At 34.5% G+C, this 26,343-nt stretch overlaps 1 protein-coding gene across 1 annotated transcript in view; it reads right to left on the bottom strand.

The window, feature by feature from the left end:
* Nucleotides 1-2,017: 2,017 nt before the first annotated feature.
* HCN1 (hyperpolarization activated cyclic nucleotide gated potassium channel 1) overlaps nucleotides 2,018-26,343 on the bottom strand; it is a 350,252-nt gene continuing 325,926 nt past the window's right edge. Inside the window, exons 14-15 of the mRNA XM_004678468.2 lie at nucleotides 9,650-9,814; nucleotides 2,018-5,599 (exon numbers count right to left, since the gene is read on the bottom strand). Coding sequence (XP_004678525.1) covers nucleotides 4,713-5,599; nucleotides 9,650-9,814 — 1,052 coding nt within the window. The 3' untranslated portion in view covers nucleotides 2,018-4,712. The remainder of the gene's footprint in view (nucleotides 5,600-9,649; nucleotides 9,815-26,343) is intronic.

Here is a 26,343-nt window from a genome sequence, read left to right as displayed (position 1 = left end):
TATGTAGAGAAACTCATGTTTTTGTTGGAGCACAAACACAATCTCTGGGTTCTTCCAGACTGAAAAATAATTAAACAAGCATCAGACAGATTGATGAGAAAAAAATCCCCAAGCAAGTTTAATAATAACATGTGTACACCTGTGTACATGGCAGAGATCCAGCATGACTGAGTACCCAGTCCAGGTGGCTTCAGGTACCACCTTAAATAGCTTAGCTAAGGCAGAAAGTCTTCGCAGGGGAGAAAGTGAGTATCAGTGACAAAGGTCACCAGGAACACACAGTAGACAATGCTATGCCAGTAAATTCAACCTTCCCCATTGAAAAGATACCAGGAGATTAAATCCTCATAGTTCAAGCCCTTAGAAGTATTTTTTACAGGTAAAAATAAAAACTTTTTTTTTTTAAACAATCTCCATCCAGTCTTCAGAACTCTTCTTATGATGTCAACATTTTCCCCCAAAGGACTAATTTTTCCTTCCCTACATGTTTCATACCCTAAAGACAGGAAGGAAAAGGTGAAGTGAAAAAATGCCCAGAGAAAGCAAAAGTGTGGACATTGGCCAAAACCTTCAAAATGGGAGGAGGAGAAATATGAGTGCTCTGGTCAGGTTGACTCCTATATCTGATGAATTTAAGCAAGATCGTTTATATTTTCTTTGTCCCCCTTTAAAAGCATCAGTTTTCTTCACAATTTACTACATAGATGACCGATTTACAAAACAAATGAAAAAAAAATGCCATTTGTTGAAAATGAAATTTGCTTAAGAACACTATTCTTTTGATCGCCATGCCTGCCCCACAGCAAGCATACCCCCAATACATTCAAAGTCTGTTCTAGGCTCTTTTTTCTGGCCAAATGATATATGAAATAATATTTTATAGAAATAAAAATTCAGATAGCCAGTCACACTGTTTCAATTTTTGAGCATTCTTTTCAGGACCCAAAATGGCTATTAATGACATGACCATTGCCCTGTGATGGCCAAATCCTTTCCTTTGCTGTGGCATAATTTTTCAGAGTAGGAGCATGTAATAAAATGTTGCTAAGTATAGTGCTAGAAACAGAATAACCACACTAAGTTTTATGGTACTTGTGCTAGAAGGATAGAGGTATGAGGGAGAGAAGTCTTCTTCAAGCTGCTTAATGTTTTAAATGATGAAACTAATGTCTCTAGGAGCAAAGTGGAAAAACAAACATAAGCAGGTTACACAGACTTTTAAAATATTATGAAAAGTATTGAGATCACTTGTTCTTTGTAGTAAACATATTCAGAATTTACAGAAATACATTTAAAATTCAAAACACATGGTACTGTACAAATCACCCAAGGTCTTTGGGAAGTTTCTAATAATTTGACTGTACTGTTGTAGTTTGAGGTGCTTTGCTGTTGTGATGCTCACTTAACTTTGTAAATGGCAAACATCTTTTTAAAGCACAACAGCAGCAATCTGGGATAAGGGAAATGTTCATTTATGGAGTGGTTATGGAGACCTGGAGCAACAGGCTATTTATTTAATAGACAGAATCTATTGATACTCTGCAGTTTTGGAGAATGCTTCATTCATTGTAATAAGCTCAGTCTCAGGATTTAAGTTCTGATTGAAACTCTACTTGTATAGGGAGTGTCTATCTGTCCAAAGCCTTTATAAGGCCCAAGGCTATCATAAATAGGCCTGCATAAGTAAGTCATAGGGCAGTTATTTCTCATCCTCATATACAGGAATAGCACAGAAATGGTTATTTTGAAATTGTACAATACCTATATGCTAGGGGAGTATAGAGGAAAGAATTAAAAAGAATTCGAACTATGTAGAAGAGGTGAGACACAGGAGTAGTTAGAAAATCACATGCTACTTAGATTCCACTCTTTCTACAGTCATGGAATGTGGATAATTAATTTTGTAATGATGCTTAATAGCATAAGCCCTCTTGTAAATGTTGTAAAGAGGCAGATCTGTAGTCAGATAACATAAAATGTTTGATTAATGTATATTGATAAAATAAAATATTCATAATTTTAGTTTATTTCTGAGTTTATTAATAATCTTTATATATATATATTTATATATGTATGGCTTTGAGCAAAGACAAAAGAAATACTCTAACTCATCCCTGATCATACAGTTGTTGCAAGAATCAACTATTCTTCAATTTTCCCAGCCGCAGAAAGACCAATCTTCTCAATAATACATCTCTTTCTGTACAGATTAAAACTCCATACTTACGGGCTTACCTATGTACAGAGAAAAGAGGTCACTTTTCAACTAGCAATGGACCTTTATATTACAGGAATGTGAGCCATTTTTTCTTAAACTAAGTATATATTTTCATACATATATATGTATATAATTTACCCTGTACCATTTTATTAGTTTAACATATAAACCTTAGTATTTCATCCATCCAATTACAAAGTGAATAAAAATTTTATGGTTGCACTGAAAGACCATGCGATTCAATTTTGCTTATATTTTCCAATAGTGCTCAAAATAAAAAAAAACAAAATTTTATATATATAAAAATATTTCACTACCAAACCCATTAGTCCTATCAAATGTAAACCTTTAATAATTTAAAGGACCAATACATGATATTAATAAATTGAAGTTAATTCTCAACATTTTAATAAAATAAAGGAGTTTTGTACTGATATGTAAATGGTCTTGCAGCTTTCCCATAGGTTTTAGGTAGAGTGAACAATCCCTTTCTTACACCATTCCTGACATGCCATCATATGTCACCAGCATGTTAATGATAACATTACATTGACTAGCATTGTTGATTACTTCCACACAAGTTGGGATCTGCTAGGAAATAAACATGACAACTCATTTTGGTATTATAGGTATTATATCCATAAAAGGCATAACAGGCAGCATGGATCCATTTTAGAGTTTTTGCTTTTGTTTTTGTTTTCTGTCCTCAAGTCTATCTGGAGGCCCTGCCCCATTTAATGTGTGATCTTTGTAAGTTCTTCTGAAATGTATCATCAAAGATACCGAAGACCTCCACTTTAGGTGGTTCTCTTAACGTGGGCTATTTACACAAGTCGTTAATAGGAATCTTCCACTTGTATTCCAGTCATCCACCACATTTGTGGGATGCATTAGGCACAAATGATTACTAAGGGACTTCTTTGAGAAGAAGCAGATGCTCACAGATCATGGAAAGAGTTAAGGAAACAGACGAACAAACAAACAATGCTAAGACATTCACTTTAACTCCTGCTTTCTGTTATCATGTCCATACTTTTTCAGCACATTTAAATAACAAACCTTCTATCTAAGGGCTATGTTAGTTACCACATGCCTTAAGATTTACTAACCATTAAATTACAATATACGTACAGCAAAGTGTGTTCCAAACAGACATGATGCTATAGCACATTTTATTTTTTTAATGCAACACCACAGTAAACTACTAACTACAGTGAAGACACAGAACACACTGGTAACTCTAAATCAAGCTGTGATTTACAAATCATTACTTAAATAATGATAAGAGTAATAATATTAAAAGAAAGTGAAAACCTCACTTCTAGACTTAAGTCAGAGATCCAAGTCAGCCTTATAGGAATTTTAATATAGGCAATTAATGAATGGTTATACTTTTCTAGAAATAAGAAATACTGTAAGCTTTCCCCTACAATGACTGATTTGAAACTACTTTTTTTTTTTTTTTCAAAAAGCATGCAGGGACTATTTTCAGATGCTTGATTATGGCAAGAAGGAAGAAAAGTAATGATTTTTGGTGTAAAACAAGCAATCTGTAGAATCGAGCATACAATTTTGCATAAAACACTGCAGGTTAAATTAATATTGTAGGTTTCAAGCCATCGCATTACAGTTGAATAACTGTCACAATTAGGTTTTGTAAAATTTAAAACTCTAAGTTTTGAAGTGAAGCAATAAAACTAAATCCTTAAATGATGACTTTTACCTTCATACAGCATAGAATAGCTATTTTTATTGGGGTTGAAAAGTTATTTACAACTAACATTGATTGAGTCTTGGTGAAAGTCCAATAACACATGAAGACAAATATCTCCTCGACTTTCTGAAAGATCAATGAACATGTTTGAGGTTAGAAATATTCGTAACAGTGGCAATGCTCATCTCTTATGGTGGCCAAGCATACAGTGGGTTTTTTAACCTAATTCGAAATCGAAAGCACCAGGATATAATTTAGATCTATAAAATGGGATTTGATCTTTAATCCTCCATAATTAATGACTAAAAATTTAGATGCAGAGACACAGCTAATGAAAGTAGCTTTGATTGGTGCTATTCAGTAGCTCACTTGAGTTGCCTTTTTTTTTTTAAATCAGTTTGTATCCATGGAATCCAAGAACTCTTCATAAAATAGAGAAATACATATATCAAAGGAATTAAGTAAAAGTAGGTTAAAAATAAATAATCTTACAACAACATTTTAAATCTTTTAATGATTTAAAGAAAGGAAGACATATAACACTGAATGCTAAACAGGTCTTTTGATCTTCTCTTGGGAATTTAGATATATATTTAATAGTATATGTATAATATATATATATATGTATATATATTTTACATTTTGCATGTAAGCCAGAGCTGTCTAAAATATCTCTTCATAGTAGGCTATAGGGATCTATCAGGAGATAGAATAAAATAAGATCTGAGAATATTCTCAGTTTATTAGAGTATCTCTTTCTGCTTTGATAATCAGCAGGGATCATAAATTTGAAGCAAATCGTGGCTTTTCTGCCTCTGGGTCTGTGTTTAAGACTGAGGAAGACTCCCTCTGAAGAGCTGCTGCTGGTGGAGGGGGCGCTGGAGGGACTCCTCGGTTGGGGGGAATGGCTCCCGATGACATCTGTCGGAACAGGGTGACTCTTGGGGGGACAGTGCCCCTGCCCGCGGCCTGAAGGCCCGTGCCGTGGACGGCTGTCACGGGTTGAGGGATGGAGGCCAGGGACTCGCCCACAGTGGGATGAGGTCTGGAAATCAGGGTGGAAACCTCATGAGGCAGCGAGGGCTGTGAGGCCGAGAGGGGTCTGACTTCTCGGGTCAGGCTGGCGTTGTGAAGTGCCTGCGTGCTCTTGTGGACTTCGTTCTTCGGTGTGGAGCTGCTGGGTGTCTGTGGCTGTTGGGGCTGCTGTTGAGGCTGTGGAGGCTGGGGCTGCTGTAACTGCTGCTGCTGCTGCTGCTGCTGTAGGAGAGACAGCTGGGAAGCCGTAGGGGAGGCATAGTGGAAAGTTCGAGAGGCCAGCGGGCTCTGTACAGGAGGGCTGCAGACTGCGGTGGTATAGGAGCAGGTTGGGAGGATGGCTGACGGTTGGGGGGTCTGTGTGCTGGGACTGGGGGAGTGCAGGTTGCTGTGAGACAGACTGGTGGCTGTGTACACGGGTGGAGATTGTGTCCTCATGCGAGAGGTTGGAGTAGTAGCTGAAGATGTAGAGTTCAGGGCTGTCATTTGCGAATAATTGATTGGAGCAATTGCCTGCACCATCTCCCTGTCGTGTTTCACAATCTGCTTCAGGATTTCATTCTCTTGATTGTTGAAAACACCAGTGTTCAGATCCTTCTGGAATTTTTGCAGAAGAATAGAGTTTTTCTTTCCTGTCAGCAAAAGAAGAGAGACACTTAGAAAGCCTACACATCACTGATGAAGTGAGAATGGCTTCTGAAAACAAGCATTGGTGGTTCTTCCCAGAGGCTTAAACACTAGGTACTCAGTTCTACACATGAACTGAACCCACACTCCTGCTGACTCCTGTGTCTCTGTGAATCTTCCTTTCTATTAAAGTTGAAGATCTGCAATCCGGCAAAAAGCTGTCTGACCAAAGATGTGGAGATGCCTGACATAAAGGCTACCTTAAATAACGGAGGGAAGAAAAGACATTTGGGTAAGAATATGCCTAATGCCAAGATTTAAGTTAAAAGCTACTTTTGAAGAAATGACAATGGGAGCACTGTGATATGACAGGCATGCTACACAAGACCTTGGATGTACATATTTTTATTTTAGATTTATTTACTCAGTTTTATTTCTCTTCAATTTTTTGAGGTCAGTGTGTTCGTAATCTGATTTCACCAAAAAGGCGAGTAGGACATGGCAAGTACTATTTATTTTTAAAGGTTTACTTATTGATGCATACAGAATTGGGGTGCAGGCCAGAGGCACAGGGGCAGTGAGAGGATCACCAGACACAGAGTGGGGAGCAGAACTGGCAGGTTGGTAAAATACAGTGCTGAGGGGAGTAGTGGACAAGGGGATAGGTCTGCCACAATATGTGGGTCACTTCCCTGGCTAGAGACCAAAGTTGTGCTGCAGTGGCTATGGCCAGCTTCGTAGTGCTGTGCTTCAACTTGTTGTAACACCATGCTATGTATTTTTCCTCATCTCTGGGAGTTTAAAAAAAATACCGATGGAGAAATGCAAAACCACAATGGAGATATCACTTCACACTTGTCAGAAATGCTACTAGCAAAAAGGCCAAGAAATGACAGATGTTGGGAAAGGTGTGGAGAAGGGAACCCTGTGCATTGCTAAGGGGAATATAGGTTGGTGCAGCCACTATGGAAAACAGTATAAGGTGCCTTGAGAAATTAAAAATAGAACTATCATATGATTGAGAAAGCCTACTTCTGGGCATACTGCCAAAGGAAATGAAATCAGACACTTGCCGAGAGAGCTGCAACTTCATGTTCATTATAACATTGTCCACAGTAGCCACAACATGGAAATGACCTGAGTGTTCATTCCTATATATATGTATATGTATGTATACATATACATATATACATATATAATCTACATATATACATGTGTGCATGTATGTTATGTATATGAACACACACACATCTCTCATATAGATGCATTTATATTTGCCACTCTGTGTTTGTAATACTATGGAATAACTTTTGTGACAACATGAATGTGCCTTGAAGGTATTATGTTGAGCAAAAGATGCTGGACCAAAAAACAAAACAAACATTGAATGTTTTCACTTACATGTGAAATCTAGAGAAGTCAACCTCAAAGAAATGGAGAGTACAATAGTAGTTACTGTAGGGCGAGGGGAGTGCTGAGATACACTTATATCTGCGTTCCAGTTATAAGAACACCTAGTCCCGGGGCTCTAATGTGCAGCATGGTGATGAGACTTAACAATGCTGTGTCCTATACTTGAAAGATAAGAGAGGGACTTAAATGTTATTACTGCAAAATGAAAGTAATTATTGAGGGGAGAAAGGTGTTAAACAACTTAATCTTGGTTATCATCTTGCAATATAAAAGCAATCATTATATTGTATGCTTCAAACTTACAGCACTATGTCAATAATAGATCCATAAAGCTGGGCAAATGTATCTAAGTCCATTTACTATTTAAATCAGAATAACCAGAACTAGGATCCAGATTTTAGTACTTTAGAAGAACATTTACCCCATGGATTCCTAGGTGCAGCCAGATTGAGAACTACTTCATTATTTTTCCTCTTTTGAAAGGTTATTTTGAAAATCAAAGGCAATAGTGTGTGACAGGCTCTCAGTTCACTTTAGAATCTCTCCTTCTCTCTCTCTTCTAGGGAGTGGCCTGCAGTCAGTGGGCATTCTCTGGCAGAAAACAAGACTCAATAGCAGATTGATAAAAGAAGGTAAAATCAGGGATTTCTATTTCATTTTTTATAAAATAACAGTAATTATTGTATGATTTATGGTGAATATGGTAACTGAAAAAAATAATTAGTTTTGCTCTACCTCTAAATAAAGTATCACATCTAAAGATCTAAGTCAGAAGCAGTATTTTTGAAATGGAAGTATGTTTGATTTACTCAACTGCTGGGAAGAGCCAGCTTTTTAAATGACTGCCAAAATAAACAATTGTACTAATTTCCAAAGAACAAAAAATTCTACTAGGTAATAATTCCCTTAACTGTGGTTTAGGAAATTCCCTTAGGTGGTTTACATTTACATACAAGGCCACACAACTGAGAAGGAAAATGTTTCTTTGTGATTATGCAAATGATCATTATTTCTTAATCTAAGTATCCATAAGCTGTGGAAGACACAATTTTAATGCACTGAGACATTTTTAATAATCAAAAGATGAAAATGCATGGTATATACAAATAATCCTATATTATAGATTATATACCATTCAATCAAATTTTATTATAAGAGTATAAAAAATTAGATAAGAAGAATTTTGTATCAGATTAATGAAAATTCTCTATTGATATCCCCTTATTTTAATGCTTTCTCTAAAGATATTTCGCTGGCTTATGAAAACCTATTGGGACAGAAGTCAGCCTCTAGCTCTACTGTGAATACTCACATACTGCACAGAGGGAAGTCATTTCTCGAGTTGAGAAAGAATGCTTTCTGGACACTATAAGCACTGTCTCTCTGGACACTGTGTCCTGTCAAACCCCTAAGGATTCAATATTAATTTCGAATATGTTTCTTAGTCTAATGTCCAAATAGCACTTCCGTTTCTCCTAATGTAAATTCACAGGTTTATACAGTTAATTGGCCCATAAATAGAGTGGGAAAGATTTGAAGAATCTTGTAGTAAAAGCTGACATACACACAATTATAAGTCCTGCCCTTTTGTAAGAATGAAGCAGCTGAAGTACAGTATTAGTTATTTCCCAGTGAACCCAACCTCATCTCCTTTTGTTCTTTTCTTGCATCATCTGCCTCTAACCCTTGCCATCAAAAGTCATTGTGTACTAACTAGTGAATGTTACAGTGAGTTAGATCATATCTCTGGAGCAGTTAGAGTAATAAAATCAGTGTTGTAATGAGTATGGGAGAACATATCTATGTTCTTAGCCGAATAGGAGCATCAAAAGTCATAGAGTTTCTACAGGGATGTGGTATCTAATTTGAGATTTGAATGTTGAGCAGAGTTTAGCAGTTTAAGGGGGGAAGACAGAATAAGGTGGAGGAAGAGACTACAGGTATGAAAAATGAACATATAGCACCCTGGAACTTCAGAATGTTCCAACATATTTAGGGAGATTAAGAGCAAGTAATCATATCTAACTTTACTATGGCAATTATGCAAATCTTCAAGATAGTATGGCTAATGAACACTAATTTTTGTATTTTTATTTGAGAGCAGATGTTCTGACAAATTGGTTTACAAAGTAAAGCATCTATAGGGCACTTCTATCAAGATTTTTTTCTTGCTTAAGTCTGCATTATAAATATTTCAGGAAGTTGCTACGGAGATAATTAAAATGAACAAGTTTTTAATTTTCAATATAAGGATAAAATGTAAATGTGATTCTTCAAAAATAAAATTCTAACAAAAATTGTATGTAGAGCCATACTATCGTATCTTAATTTTATGTTAATACCATCTAGAATTTTTACCATCACTTTTTACCTGAAGATTCAAGTTGGTTAGGCATCGTTGGAGATATCAGATTGCTTAGCTAGTAAAAATAGAGATGAATAAGTGAACTTGCATATTTAGAAGAGAAAATTATGAGTTTCACATCTTTCTAAAAATATGAGTGAAGCTAACTGTTTTTTCCATGCTAATAAACACCTATAAATTAACATTTAGAATTTAAGACTAAAAAAGTGATTAAGACCTACCTATACATATTAAAATGAAATTGTGCATAAAGTAGATAGAAAACTAAAGCGAGTACCTATCCGATCTAGTCGATCAATGGCAACCGTCTCAAAGGCTCGTCTCATCATTGGATACTCCTCCAGGACCTCATTGAAGTTATCCACAGAAAGCGAATACAGGCGACAATATGTATCAGCTCTAACACTGGCAGTGCGGCGTCCCTTAGTCAACAGGCAAATCTCTATACATTAAAAAAAAAAAAAAAAAAGAAAAAAGACAGATGTGTTTGTTAAAAGGCTACTAAAGTTCCCACAAAAAAAAAAAAAAAAAAAAAAAAAAGGTTACAGTTTGGGGCTCTCCCTGGTGGCCAAAGGGTTAAAGCACCTCATTATGGTGCTTTCAGGAGCCAATACCCTGCAAGTTCGATTCAGGCCAGGGAAATAACCCACATGGCACAGCAGACCTCTCCTGACCTGCCCACTACTGCCCTCAGCAGCATATTTCAGTAGATCTGCCTGTTCTGCTCCCCACTCTGTCACTCCTGAATCTTTTCACCTACCACACCTCTGGTCTGTATCCCAGTTCTGCAAGCATAAATAAATAAATCTTTTTTTAAAAAAAAGTTTACATTCTGATTAACCACTGATTAGCAGTATTTTCTCTCACAAGGAAATCATTTCTAACAATTAAAAATTAGTCTTAAATTAGAATTTATGGCCAAAAAAGTGATTTAGTCCTATATATTAAAGAGAAAGTGTGCACAAAGAAGATAGAAAATTAAGCGAGTACCTATCTGATCTAGTCAATTAATGGTGCCATCTCAAAGGCTCTTCTCATCACTGTATATTCCAAGGTTACAGTTTGATCAATCACTGATTAGCAGTATTTTCTATCTCATGATGAAATTCCTTCTAACAATTAAAAATATCCAATTGCCAATATTAAAATTTAAAATAATATTTTTTAAAAAATAATTGACACTGTTGGTTCACATGCAAGATTGCAACCGATTCATTTACCCTCTGACCCCCAACCTAATCTTCCTGAAACAGAAAAAACAAAAAAGCAAATAAATTTGCAATGCAATTGGAAGCAGGAAGATTTTATGAATTTCAGAAGGCAAAAAATAGACATTATACAGACAGAAAACAGAATGAGCCTGATCTTGGATTTAGAACAGCAAAGGCATTAAGCAAACTGGAGCAGAGCTTTTCACTGATGCATTGCAATGGTGACTTATATAGTTCATATAATCTCAGTAAGGGCAGCATAAGAATTGTATACCAAATGCACAGAGGGACTTTCTGTTTCGGCAACTTCAAAAGAGACATTTTTGTTGAAATTAAGATTCCTAACATACGGTAAGCAAACATTTTCAAATTTGGACTTCTTTATTTTCTAGGTAAACAAATTTATACATGATAATTTTCCATAATTTATTAAATCCCTGTAGACTCTGATTTTAAGAAATAGAATTTAAACATTTAACTTCAAAATAAATAACTTGAAAAAGAGAATGGCAAAGGCGTTTCTAAATTACATGTCTTCCTAACAGGAGGAAATATAGCAACATAATTTTAGAAAGGGGTCTAAATCCACATTATCCGTGAATTTATATAAAGGAGTTCAGTTCCTGTTGATAAATATCATCAGGAAATTACACGTACTTGATGATACATAGTATTTGATGTTTACATACATGTTGGAAATGATAAAATTTTTGAATGATGTATATGTTATTAATAAGGTTCGTCATAATTATGAATTTACTTAAAACCACCTGGTAAGAATATAGTGGAATTTGGGCACTACATGAGAAATAAAGAAGGGCAGTTGTATCAGTGAGTGTCAACAGGAAGGATTTTAGAAAATGCTGCCCAGACCACCAGTTATGTTGGTGGTGTTCATGTTGGTAAGCATATTAACATACAAATTTAATACCATTGTGGATTGGATATGTTTGTGTGCATGTCACACACATGTATACACTTGGTATGTGTAAGAAGGTGAATCTACATTGGACAATATTTAAGCAAAAACATATCATCCGACCATGGAGTTTGCCATCCACTCTAAATAAAGTAATAAAAAGTATTTTCAATATTACCCCCCAATTAAATTCCTGTCTCATTTAAAGCATTGATGTACATTATATAACTTACAATTACCACCTATGGCAAACAAAATCATGAGGAATGTTTTACTGCAAAGTGTTGCTTTTATGTTTGTACAGTACAAGTTGTCACGTACAATAGTTATAAACCTCATGGAAAATAAGCCCATAATATGTAATAGAGCTTTAAATGGTATTGTCTTCAAGTATTTCACTTGCAAGTCTAACCTAACTATGGAAATAGTCTGTGATTAGAACAATACTGGAATATGTTGTGCATTTATTTATACATTTGAAAATCTGGGAATCCATAAATATTTAAAAGTAACATGACTACTGAATGAAGTGTGTAGAAGTTAGTAAAAGTGAAGCTTTTAAAGTATCTGATAATAAAGGAAATTGTCACAAATGTTTAAGAAAAGCAGAATATGAGTATAATTATAGTGTGATAAAAATGATAACATATAAATCAGTGACAATTAAATCTACTAATATGCCCATTTCTGGATAGAAAAGGTTCCTTTATGTAATTGTACTGTTTACATTTTTCTTTTCTCAACATTCTTTTATAGAAATTATTATTATATTTATGGATAAATTTTAAACACTGTATTTAAAAACTTATTATCTATGTCTTCAAATTAGAAGAGAGAAACATGATATGAAGGAATATAAACAAACTATTAATAGTGATTACTCTCATAGGAGATTTTCTCACCTTTACCTTTTATTCTTTGTACTCTATCTTATTTTAGAACATAACATTTTAAATTTCTAAGTGCCTGCCATATTCTTATGCTTGCAGCTTTCTCTTTTTATACAGTGCTCTTTTCTTGGGGATGTGATAGCCACATGGATTAAGCACCCTGGTTTAGGATGATGGAGATATGCTACAACACACACACAAATGTTCGCTGCATTGCATGGATATAAGTGAAAGGAGCAATACACAAGAACCCACATGTCATATGACTCCCTTTATATGAATTATCCAGAAAAAAGAAATGTATAGATATAGGTAGCATATTAGTGATTGCTCGGGATGGGGTCATGGAACAGGTATTAAAGTTAAATGAGCAACTGGAATCTTACAGGGATGATGGAAATATGCTGAAATCTAATTTATACTGATGGTTTCATAATTTGGTAAATTTACTAAAAAAAAAGCCCTTTGACTTTATACTTTAAATGTACCCTTTAAAATAGATTGTTATAAAATTTATAGAAAAAAATAGCTTTGGTTGTACATTTTATCTTTATTATATTTTAATTTCCCTTGTCGCCTGTATCCTTTCTCTATACTCTGTAGTCATTTTGTGATGTGTCTGGTCATTCCTTGGCATGTTGAATGCTTCTTTCAGGTAATCTATTGACATCAGTTCTCATGATGTGGCAGGATTTGTTGATTTGGTATTTCTCTTTAGAGTGATACATGGTATTGTCCCGGTATTTCTGCAAATGGCAGACTGGGGAAGCCTTTATCCTAGTGTCATTAACTCTCTCTCTTAAATGTCTTAGATTTCTGCTTGTTCAATTGATTTGGGGAAGCAATTTATTCTCCTTGGAAGAATAAATGGCTCGCTACAGGCTGTTTTGCGATATGGAATGAGGGACAGTCCTTGGTAGTATACACAGACCTTAGCCCATTGCCTGTATTCTTCCCTTTTCCTTGACCTTTTTCTGACTGACTCTATGAGGGGTCTTCTGTGGTTCCAAACAAAATTCAGAATGTTCAATTTCTTTGAAGAAGTTAATAGGAGTTCTGAAAGGGAATTAAACCTTTATATTCTTGTGGGTATTATGGCCCTGTTTAAAACATGTTTATCCAATCCATAAGCATGATGGATTCCGCTTCTATGTATTTTCTATTTCTCTTAATACCACCTTCTTGTTTGTTTTTCTTGATCTTTTACCTCCATTGTTAATTTTTTCCCCAGGTAATTAGTTATTTAATGGTAAATATGATTGTACTTGATGTCTTCCTCTTCTAATTTGTCTTTTTTTCCCTAATAGACATGCCACAGATTTTTAAAAACAATAATGTTATTTTTATATCATTTTGTGTCTTTTTCCATCACAGTTGGAATCCCCATGGGCTTCCCATCACCAAATTACCCGTGTGCCATCACCATAGTACAGTGCATTTCCCTCCTCCCCCCACACTGGTTTTGATCCCATTCCCCCCTCATAAAATGTCTCTGGTATATAGTTGTTCATTATTATTATTATTTTCTCCCCTGGTCCTTTATATTCCTGCTGTGAGTGAGTGAAACCATCGGTATTTTTCCTTTTCTTTCTGGCTTATTTCACTAAATATGATCTTTTCCAGCTCCATCCATGTTACTGCAAAAGGCAAGACATGCCACAGATTTTTATATGCTGATTTTGTAGTCTGTTGCTTTATTGTGATTTATTATTTCAAACAATTTTCTTTCAGGTTTTCTATGTATATTGTCCAGTTGTTTATAAGTACTGTTACTTCTTTTTCAATTTGGAATCCTTTTATATTTTTTCTCTCGCCTAGTAATTCTAGGTAGGGCCTTCAATTCTATGTTGAGTGTGATGAAAGTGGACATCCTCTTTACTTACCTTAGAGGAAAAGCTGAAAAGTTTTGAGTGTGATGCTCACACTAGGTTTGTCATTATGGTTTTACTACATTGAGGTATGGTCCTCTGTCCAAAATTTTTAAAGATTTTATAATAAATGAATGATATTTTGTCCATGGATGTTGAAATCTTGTCAAATATTTTCTCTGTATTTACTGATATGATGATATGATTTTTATCTTTATTTTTATTGATTTGGTGAGTTACAGTCCTTGATTTGTGGATGTTAAAACATCCTTGCATCCCCAAAATAACTTCTACTTATTTAGGATATGTGACACTTTTAATGTATTATCAAATTTGGTTTGCTAAGATTTTCTTCTCTTTTATCTGTGTACAACTGATACACACACATATGTATACACATATACATACACACATGTTTTTAACATGATTGTTTAATTTTGTTGCATATTTAGGTGTTCCCATTGAGGTGTTTAGTTTTTGCTCCTTAGCCTATTTCCCATTCCCTTCTCTTAGGATAACTGTGTCATTAAATTCCATTGTGACTCCTTCAACTACCTAATGTCTGCATAAAGTCAGTTTTGCATATTGCTCTTTATATATCGATAACTATTACATAGTTTTGTTTCTTGTATTTGGCAAGTTAATGTACTTGATCGACAATCTTAGTTATTCTAATAATATCTATTGGGTAGATAGAAAAGAATCACTGCTAGCCCCATGTTAGCTCATGTGATATACAGGAGATTAAATGGGATCTGTTTTGTTAATGGAAGAAAAATCACATAAAAATATCAAAGCTAAGAAGGGTAAGATCACAGCATTTCTATCTTTAAAAACCTATCAGACCATTCCAATTCTTTACTTTTGATTTTAAATCTACTAACACTCAACTCTTTAAAAGTTAATCAAATACTTTGAATAATAAATGCCTCTTAAAAGCAGTTAGCTTTAAAATATTCATCAAATGATTCTGAGTTTTAGGTGCCTCAAGTGTTTTTTGTAATAATATCTTGACAGATCTGTTTTCCTATGTGGTCTGATATACTGTCACTAAATTTTTTTTTTTTAAAAGATTTATTTATTTGTTCATACAGAACTGGGGTACAGGCCAGAGGCTCAGGGGTGGCGAGAGGCTTCACCAGAGACAGAGTGGGGAGCAGAACAGGCAGATCTATGAAGTACACTGCTGAGGGGAGCAGCGGGCGGGTCAGGAGAGGTCTGCCACGCCATGTGGTCACCTCTGGGGCAGGCGGGGATCGAACTCATGAGGAAGTGGCTTTAGCTTCTCAGTGCTGTGCATTTACCCGCTGTGCCACCAGGGAGGGCCACTGTCACTAAATTTAAAAAAAAAAAGTGAATAAAAGTAATAGTCTAAATAGAAAATACACTTACTAGATATTTATGAGGCACATAGACTACAACAAGGAAAGTAATTTGTCTCCAAATTTTCCCTCAGTTCTCTCTCATGTAAAAAGTGTATGAATAATAAAACAGATTTACATATGTATTTTATTAGTTTCTGTAATGCAGAAATTAAGGTTAAATGATTCAGACTGGATTCTTTAAGTGCAATAATTTTAGCAGATTAGGATTCAGAATATCTGGTGTGGAGTCTGAGATTTTATTTGTAAAAGTTGTTAGGTGATGCCAAAGATACATTTTTGTTAATGAGTTCATATGGCCATCAGATTTACATCTAAAGTAAGGTTCACTGTCTAGGATAAATTGGGAAAAGGAGGCAAAAGAGAAATGACCATGGAGTAATTGCATGAGATCAAGTCAGTGAATAATTTCTTTCTCAGCATCTTGAGGAAAACTATGACTATGCAAAGCAAAAGACATTGAACATGTATCAGAGCTCCTAAATAATTAGAAATGTAAGCACAAAGTATGGAAAGAGTAATTTGGTGAATAATTCCAAAGCTAAATTGTCAGCTGCTAAGACTTTACATTTGTAAAACGCTCAAAATCTAAATAACAGATGTTTCACAATAGTGTAGTTCTGTAGCCCTTAAGTGGAATGAAGGATATTACATTCCAAAAGAAGAGTAGGGACTGCATTGAGTAGGTTAGGGTGGAGCAAAGGGGTTCGGTGTGGGGGCAGGGGGAGGGAGGAAGGGGAGAGAAAATAATTTACAAAATAATATTATTAGGACAGGTTCAGAGAAAAGTTTGGAAAGATAATTTTTATGAAATTTCAAGAACAGTAGCCTATTTGATGATAAAGACTACTCCTCTGTGAACATAAACATGGGTATTCATCTATAATGCTATTGCAAATCTAAGGGAGGAATTTATGTGTAAAATATGGTCTTAGGAAATTATATGTAATACAAAGGGGAATCCTTGTTATTGAAATATCTCCTATGTGTGGAAAAGAAACTCCTCTTTCTCTAGAAGGTAAATTTGCTTTTTTTTTTTCAAATCACCTGTTTCATGACAAAAGAATATTAATCTGTAGTTGTTTGTAAAACTAGTGCTTAAAGTAACAATTTGTAAGAAAGCTTTGATAATAATTTTGGCAAGAGGGTGGGAGGGATCTGACAAAATGAACCTATAGCACTAAGAACAGAAGTCATCCATTCCAAGAATTATTGTAAATTCAAACGTTTAAATATTTAGCACGTGGAAGATGATGAGTCTTCCGATTTTGAACCTAGATGCAAAGCAATGAAACAGCCACTAGAGGGTATCTGTCCTAGAAGTGGAATGGAGCTTAAAAAAAAAAAAATGCAAAACTTTTGCATTCAAAGAAAATCTCATTTCATGAAACTTTCTGATAGTAATCCTATAAGTTCTATCTAAAAAGTTTAGAAGTATTATTTTTGTGTGCAAAAATTAGTAAGATATAATTGGTTATCTGTTAAAATTGATTCAAATATAACCAATTATAACCTGGTCAGTAGCGTGTAGGATGCCTGGCTGAGAAGTGTTTCCAATGCAGAGGCTTTCTGTTGGGTTGTAACTAAGTTACCTAATTTTACTCTTATGAGGACATTGAAAGTAAAGAATGTATAACAAGAAAAGTCGGAGTACCTGAGTTATAACAATGCTAAATCCTTAAAGTGGTTCTTGAGCTTTTAAAAACCACTGCTGTTTACTAAGGAACATTTTAGCTTTTCCACAAAGTTAGCCTCTGACTTTCTTGCAGTTTTGCTGTGCTCTTTTTCCTGTGCTCCCCCACATCAACTAATCAGAACTTGACTCTGAGCTTTTCAGACAAAAATGCCTGACTCACACACTGGCTCATACCAGTCAATTTCCGCTCTTTTCTGTTCGTTCCTTTCTTGAGAGAGATTACAAAAGGTCTTCAAATTCAGTATATGATTAGCTCCAGAGAGGCCTTCAAATGATTAGTTGTTGCATATTTAAACCAAGATGTAAGTAAACCAAGATATCAGTAGAGAGGTCAGCTGGAAATCTCAGATCTATCAGTCAAAATCTTTCAGAAGAGTAAAACATTTCTACTACCTATCCTTTCATTGAGAAAAAGGCACACTCACAATTAATTGTAACAAAGTTAAATATTTGTCATTCTTTTCTCACTCCAAGAAATATCATTATATATGTTAACAAATGATCAAAATCAAGAAATTAACTGCAATCATTAAAATGACACTGACCTTGTAAATTAAAATGTATAACTTAAGTATGTATACATGACAAAGGAAACGCCCCTCAGTAATTCATTAATTTAGTAGCACATATTAACTTATAGAGGCAAAACACACATCCTATAAATGAATGATAATGGAAGTAAAATATACATTACAAAAAATGTTTACTTTTATAATTTTATTCTGAAAGAGTTAAATTGGAGAGACTAATTTTGAAATAGGAGGTTCTATCATCAGGAACTCTACATTAAAATAAAATGTAATTTCTAAAACTACTCTGTGTATTAAGAATAATATTCATATTTGTAAAGGATAGCAAACATAAATAAAAAGGAAAATATACAATAAAAACTATATGTGGTCTACAAGTCCTAAAATATCTATATTCTCACTCATTGCAGAAAGTATTCACTTACCCTGGATAAATTACATTATTTCCCTTACAAATTTTTTGTGATAGCACATCTTATCCAGATAACAAAATCTAGAAGGCATAGAAATCAATGGACTGAAGATGTATAGTACATAAATGTTTTAGCCTGTGACTTTATGAGAAGTATAGAAGTGGCACAAATTCACTAACAGTGTATTCAAACCAACCAACTTTTTTTTTTTTTTTTTATTTCTTCCTGACCTACTTGGTCAGTATGATAAATAGACACCAAGAAATTCCCACACCAGAGACAATCTGGCTTTAATTCTGTAGAAAAGGTGCCTTCTCAATTTTTTTTATAACCTTAATTGATATATTATTTCATTCTTTTCAAACTATATCTAATAGAAATTTCATTTGGGCAGATAATCAACAGTTCTTCCCCCTCAGGTTTTGGAGACATTTTGGAGGGAAACACATCTAAGAAGAAAAAACATACCAAAATGACTCATTTTTCTAGTTTTTTGATTATTAATATTTTTTTAGTGTGGGGTATCTTAATATATAGTAAAATCAGAATAGCATATATTAATATGAAATATAATATAATAAATTTGTGGAAGAATGTAATATAACAGTAAAATAAACACCTCCGTTCATTGTCCAGCTTAAACAATTTATCAACACATAGCTAACTTTGTTTCACTGATATGCCATATATTTCTCTTCTTTATAATTTGAAGTATACTGCAGATATATTAATTCAAGTAAAATTACAATATATATTACTAAAAAATAAACCTTCCTGAAATAAAAATTACTACAATAGCATTATCACACAAATTTATTAGCAAATATCCAGTTAGTATTCAAATTTAAAAGCAGGAAAAGGTTAATAAAAGGGCACTTTCCAGAAATCCAAAGAGAAATGTTCCCTGGAATCTAAAACATTTAAAATAATTAAAAACAAGTTTTTAAAGATGAGAAAGATGTAATCCATTATAATACAATCCATGGACAAGAAAGTATACTCATGAATTTAAAAAATGACTGTAACCTAATTTAAAGTAATGTCAATTGAATACAAAAAGGAATTTTGCTGTTGCTGAATAACAGTGAAATAACTAAACTGTCTTAGAATGTTGATTTGTCACATAATTTTTGCATCATTTTTAGCAGAAATCCATAAATAGAAAGAAGGATGACAGTTGAAATTTCAGGGGAAATTTCAATGAGGTGAAATAACAATGAAGGAAGAGTTGAAAGTTTCTTTGAGTAAAAGTAAACAAAAACATAAGAAATAGTTCATCATGTTCGCTGACTCATATAATTTACAGGACTTGTTTTCCAATACATAAAACCTAATGAGACTCTCTGGATCAGAGTTTCTCAAACTCAATCCTATTTACATTCAGGGTTGGCTAATTCGCTGGTGTTGGATGCTGTGCTGATGATGACACATTCATGGTTTCATACTTCCATATACACTGCTCTAAAATTTCAAGGTTGTACACACGTGATTGCTTTGCATCTTCGTACAACTTCTGCATCATCTTTGCAACTGAGCTTAAAATTGTTTTATATACTAAAGCATCTGTAATTAAACTCTTTGGGACATTTGCTTTAATTACGCAATCTTTTTTTGGATAATCTTGGAACACTGTAAAATGAATGTTAATCACTTGGTTAATGAGCGAACACTAAACACATTAGACATGTGTATTGAAAGTACCATGTATTTCCCTTCCCTTTTAAGTATTAGGTAACTCCTGTTGGCTTATTGATTTTAATTAAATAAGATTAAAAAGTAAGATCTGCTAAAGAATCTATAACATTTAGATGTAGAGAAAAAGATGAGAAAAAGGAAAATGAAATTGTATCAGTGTTAATAGAAACCAATGTGCAAATTGTGACAGAGTTGAAGCTGGGACTTGTTAATTTATATAGAATATGTATATATATTACATCTTTCTTTATTTTGTACATTTTTTTCATCTCAGCTGTAATCTTGTGAACTTCCCACCACCACTTCACCCATGGTGCCATCACAATGGTGCCATCACCATTGTTCTGTGTGCTCTTTCCACCCTACTTTTGACCCTGTTCCCCTCTCTTCCCCCATAGAATATCTCTGGTTTATAGTTGTTAGTTGATGTTTGTTTTTATTTTATTACAATTACTTTTTTTTCCTGGTCTTTTACATTCCTGCTATGAGTGAAACCGTCCAGTTTTCTTTCTGTCTTATTTCACTAAGCATAATCCCTTCCAGTTCCATCAATGTTGCTGTAAATGGCATGCATTTACCTTTTTTGATTGCTGAGTAATATTGCTGTACTATTTACAATAGGGAAGATATGGAATTAATCCAAATGCCCCAAAATAGATGACTGGGTTAACTTGGGACTTTTTGATAATGTGTGCAGACAGAAAGCATTTGAAGGTAGATAAACACAAAATATACACATTCTTTCTGATTTGTTATATATTTATATATATTCTTAAGGAATGTTAAAAGACCGATATGAAGTTGTTTCTTTAGTATTATGATCTATGATTAAATTACATAGTTTTTTCACTGATATAAAAGTAGCATTTTTTTTTTTGGATAGGCATTAATGAATGATATATGACCAATGTGAGTCACTAACACTATAACATGTCACTGAAAAAGTATTTGCAATATTATCATCCAGCTACAGAAATATGTATGTAAATTTGTTAGGTATTGATTAAAGATTTTTTTAAGAACAATACTTAGCAAACATCTACAGCTACTTTGCAGTACATTGGCAATATTATTCTAATTGCAATTCTCTTGTAAATTAAATGGACTTTAAAATTTACTTTCCCAATAGTGATGCAAAAGAAAGCAACTGCTCATGTTAATGGATCATTTTATAAGCAATCCTCAAAAAATGATGCAACAAAACCCCTTGAGGAATATTTATTCAAATTAGGTTTAGTGTGTGAATTTAATAGGAAGAAATTTCAGGTGCATGATAATCTTTCTGTAGTTCACTGAACAGCAAGATGCAGTAGGCAAGATTTCATAGGCAAAGTAAAGACAAAAATTCTTTCCAAAACTTGAACTAATATCTTACGAAAAGTCACAAAAGGTGGTTCTGCCCATGGAATAAATGATAATTTTTTAAGTCTGGCTTTCATAATTTGGTGCCATTTATATATTCTAACCAGTAGTCCATCAACCCCAACCCCCTCAAATGTCTTAATGTCTACTGTGCATTATAAGCATCTGTTTATTAATTTATTTTCTTGCTAATTGTCTCTTTCAACTAGAAAGTCCGTGGCATGAGGGTAGGATACTGCCTCTGATCTTTATCACAATATTACCTATGATTGTAACTAACACTTTGTAGTTACCTACAAATGAATGATGAATGAACAAATTAAAATTGGTTAGTATACAGTTTGATATTATGGACAGATGACATTAAAAATAATTAAACCTACATAGGGCTAATACATCTTTTCCAAAGGTAGACACAATTAAAAACAATAAAAAAAATCGACATTTGTGCACAAAATAAAGGATTGAAGGGTTAAATTCTTGTATTATATCATTATTGACCAGTAAAAAAATCACACAAAGACCTATATCAGCTTGACCACTGAAATTTAGGAAGGGTGCTATAAGAATTGTCTTTCCCTCATGAAGCACAGAGATGACATGAATTAGCATTAGCTGTTATTTTTATTGTGAGCCCAGATATTACTCCTGAGCTTTGAACTACTGAATCAGTTTAACATTAAAATATCATAATATATATGTATTAAGCAGTGCTGGGCAGACAGCTTTAGGTTGAGAGGTTTTTGTTCTACTTATTTTCATGCCAAAATCTTTCTTGTGAAATGACTTTCCCTAAGGTCTTGTTCATCTTCTGGGCTCTCTTTGTTTTCCTACATAAAGGTTTAATGGTGGTGTATATCTTTCCAACACTCCAAATGAATCGTCCTTACCTCCACTGAAGCAATAGAGGTATTTTATCAAGAGTGTTTGTGTAACACTGACAATTAGAGTATTAGCTGGCATAAAGGGATATGGGCCTCTCTTCTCTCTCGCTGATGTAAAATTTATGTAACTTCAGAATACAAGAATTTGGAATGTTGTAAATTTCTACTACAGACTTGATCTTTTTGAGAACACAAGCTTCTAGTAATAACCAGAGTAGTTACAGGCAAACTGTAGTTTTGTGAATGTGGAGCTGCCTGAAATTTGTGAGTAGACTGGACACTGAATAACACCCTTAATAAGAGAAACATCACAAGTGCCTTTTGCTTTTCCTATTACTAGTTCAAATTGTGTTTTATGGGAAGTAGGTTGTTCAATAGTAGGTGGACTATTTCAGCTAGGTTTCTTTATCTGAACCACATAAGACAGAAAATCATTTCAGTGACTTTTCTGAATTCTCACAAAGATGATATGCAATTAGGACAATTCTAAATGCGTTTGTGTTACTTTGATTCATCACCTGTATGCTTAAGACAATAACTCTCGTCAAGCTCAAAGGGCTGGGATGTTATGGACAAAATTGGGAGAGGATTCAATAAGTCATAGACCATTGTAATAGGATCAGAGTAGCCCCTTCCAATTTTGTGATAATTGTTCATGTTTATGAGGCTGGTGGATCATTTTTTGTTCTCATGCTAGTGGCAGTTTTCAAATAGGAAATTAATTTTCCTAATTTATTGTGAACCAGAGTCATGTTAATCTTCATTACATTATTGCAATGGCTCACACTGCAGGCTACTGATCTTCCCGGACATTTACAAGCTGTCTGCTCCATGAGCACTTATTCATCAGTTCAACAAATAGACATTCACATCCGTATATATTAATGAACTGCAAATGTGCAGATGTTGGTCATATACTGTTTCTCTGAAGCATAGAATTCTTACATTCTTAAAATTGCAATCTAGTAATCACATTATCCAAGTCATTTATTGTTTCTTCTCTCTAGTACACTTGCAAACCTGTTTTATCTTACCCACTAGCATGTTAAATGATATCATATTTCTTCAGTTATCTAAAACAAAAACATGGTGTCAATTTTAAGACTTCCTTCTTTACTCTCCCTGAGTGCTAGATGTAAGTTCCATTGATTGCTTGCATTAGTATCTTGTTAAATCCTTTGCTGAGGATTAGTTCAAATCCTCACAACTTCTTGTCTATATTACTTTAAGGCCCCCTACTTGTCTATTTGCTTGAACAAGTAGCTCAGTGTATGAAAATACATATATGCAACTGCAAATTTGGTCATTTCATTTCTCATTGGAAATACCTTTAATTCTCACCCCTTACCTATAGGATAGATTCTCATTTCTTGCACAGACACTGGCTTACTCATCTCCAGCTACTGCCTGCCTCCCAATCCACATTCCACACATCCTGAATACTGTACATGCATTTTCTCAAGCCACCATGCTTTCTCATTCGTCTACTTTTACACTTGCTTCTTCTTCCATCTGGAATGCTCATTCCACAAACATTCCCTCAATACACTTAACTCCTACTCAGCTTTTAGGATTCAAGATAGGTCTTTCTTCAGAGAGGAACTTTTTGACAGATTTTTCCATTTCAAGATGTGATTTTATCTTATGTTCTTCATGCATTGCATTGTGATGATTGGCATGTCTATCTGATTTTTTCCATGCTATGTCTCTTGAATTCATACTGATTACAGGACATGATGTCTGCCATTTAAAGAATGGTTTCAAAAGTTTTGGTTATCAGAAGGGAAGGGAATAAGGTTGTGGGTATATAGGTAAAAGGCATCAGTTGTATGGTGAAGGATAGAATTAGATTTCTTTGTAAACTTAAATGTGGCATATATAGATGTTGATTTATAATGATACAACCTGAAACATGTTATATTGCAATGTCATTTCACTAAAAATAAATAATAAAGTAAGGTCTCAATAAAGATTTCAAATAAGTGAATTTGGTCAAAGCATAAACTATAGATAGTTGACTCTAATATAGCTATCATACAATCGACATTTAATTTTAATTATTAGTTTATAATAGGTTGAAAATAATATCATTGGATCAATTAGGGGTATTTATAAGGGATGAGGAAGAAAATAGTGAGAAATGGATAGTTGTGAATATGCATTAATATGTCAGTGTGTGGATAATTATTTTGACACAAATTATTTAGGATCCATAAAAGCATGGGCGAGGAATGGAGTTAGAAAATTTGAAAGATTCAGTCCACAGGCAATCACAGATCAGTTATTTGTAATACATTCACTAAAAAAGATAGAAAGAGGTTGAGAACTATCAGAAATGGATACATGAACTTACTTGGAGGTTCAATGCAGGCTTGCTGGAGGAGAAATTTGCAGTATTTCAAGTAACCACTAAGTAGAAACGTAAAGGGAAGGAGTAAAAAGTTTTTGTAATGGGTGAAACCATACTTTCCTGTCAGCTTTGTCCATGAAAATTTACCTAAGGAACTAACTGGATGATATTTGTTAGCATCCTTCCAGACCTTGGAAGAATGGGAAGACACTGAAAGAGTGGGTCAGTCATCCCAGCTCACCTCCTCATGGGATATGTTTTTTTTTTTTTTCTTAAAGATTTATTTATTTGTTCATACAGAACTGGGGTACAGGCCAGAGGCTCAGGGGTGGCAAGAAGCTTCACCAGAGACAGAGTGGGGAACAGAACAGGCAGATCTACAAAGTACACTGCTGAGGGGAGCAGCGGGCGGGTCAGGAGAGGTCTGCCACGCCATGTGGTCACCTCCAGGGCAGGCGGGAATCGAACTCATGTGGAAGTGGCTTTAGCTTCTCAGTGCTGTGCTTTAACCCGCTGCGCCACCAGGGAGGGCCGGGATATGTTTTTTAAGTAAATATGTATATGTATGTGAATATGCTGATAGAGGCATGGATCATTATAGTGAAAGAATCATTTAAACAAGTATGATATTTTGCAGACATATACAAATGCAATCTCTTAGGTGTATACACACATAATCATTTTGTTTTTTGCAACTGCCCTTCTAAGAGAGTAGTATTATCCTTATCCAGTATTATCCAGACTACTGGGCTCAGTTGAAAGAATTCAATAAATCTATTGAAGGCTAAGCAAGCAGTTGGTAATGGGCCAGTATTTGATTCTCAGTCTGCATGCAGCATCCTGTTCCACCACGCCACCTTGACAAATGTTATATTGGGCTGATTAAAACAGCACTCCCAAACAAAAGGAACATATTAATATACTGTTACGTCTTTTCTTTACCAATTTTTTTACAAAAAAAAAATCTCAGAGGTAAAAGACTGCATTTATATAAATTGCTATCAAGATGAAAATTAAAAGGAACTGAAACAAAAATATATTCAGTTGATAGCTAAGTAGGAGCAAAGTGATTCAAAGCATAGCTCCAAAGAGACTTAGCATCTGTGCACTGAAACGCTTGTTTTAACAAGTCCAACTGTGTTTCCTAACTATGCCAATCCTTTCCCTTGGCTAATGCAGGATCCAGTTTATAGAATATATCAAACTGCAGCCTTCTTGCTGAGAGGAACTGAATACTGCTTTAATTTCCCAGCCGGGAGCTGGTATTTCATCATGAACCAGGCACATTAAATTGTTGTGTAAATGGAAAGACCACAATGTAGGCCATATGGCGGGTTCTCTTTGCAGAAGAGGGAGACCTTCAAAAAGTCTGTGAACCATTTGATGTCACAGTCATTAGTTTGGAGATATAAGCAAGAGAAGATTTCTTTACTCTTCTGAGTATTTTCTCCTCCTTCCTATGCCCCACAAAGGTGATGCATCCATTTAAAGTTGTAACAAAGAATCTAGGACAACCTTAAGTCTATTACATTCTAAGTGGGCTTTCCAGAAGCTTCTCTTCCATAACAGAGGGGGAAATGCTATTTTAAAATTAAAATTTCAAGTGCACAATTAGGGTCCAGCTTACTTTGAAAGAAGCTGGACAGATTTCAGACTAAAAGAAATGGGTTCCCTGAGGTGAAAGGGTAGATCTTTGACAGAATTTTCGCTAAAACAGGTCACACATTTCGTCTAACTGGCCACCTCTACCCCAAATTTGACTTGGTATGCT

Source organism: Condylura cristata, unplaced genomic scaffold (assembly GCF_000260355.1).
Source record: "Condylura cristata isolate star-nosed mole 26May11 unplaced genomic scaffold, ConCri1.0 scaffold00007, whole genome shotgun sequence".
NCBI classification, from domain to species: domain Eukaryota; kingdom Metazoa; phylum Chordata; class Mammalia; order Eulipotyphla; family Talpidae; genus Condylura; species Condylura cristata.
The sequence above is the reverse complement of the archived record's forward strand: the minus strand, read 5'-3'. Positions and strand labels throughout refer to the sequence as shown.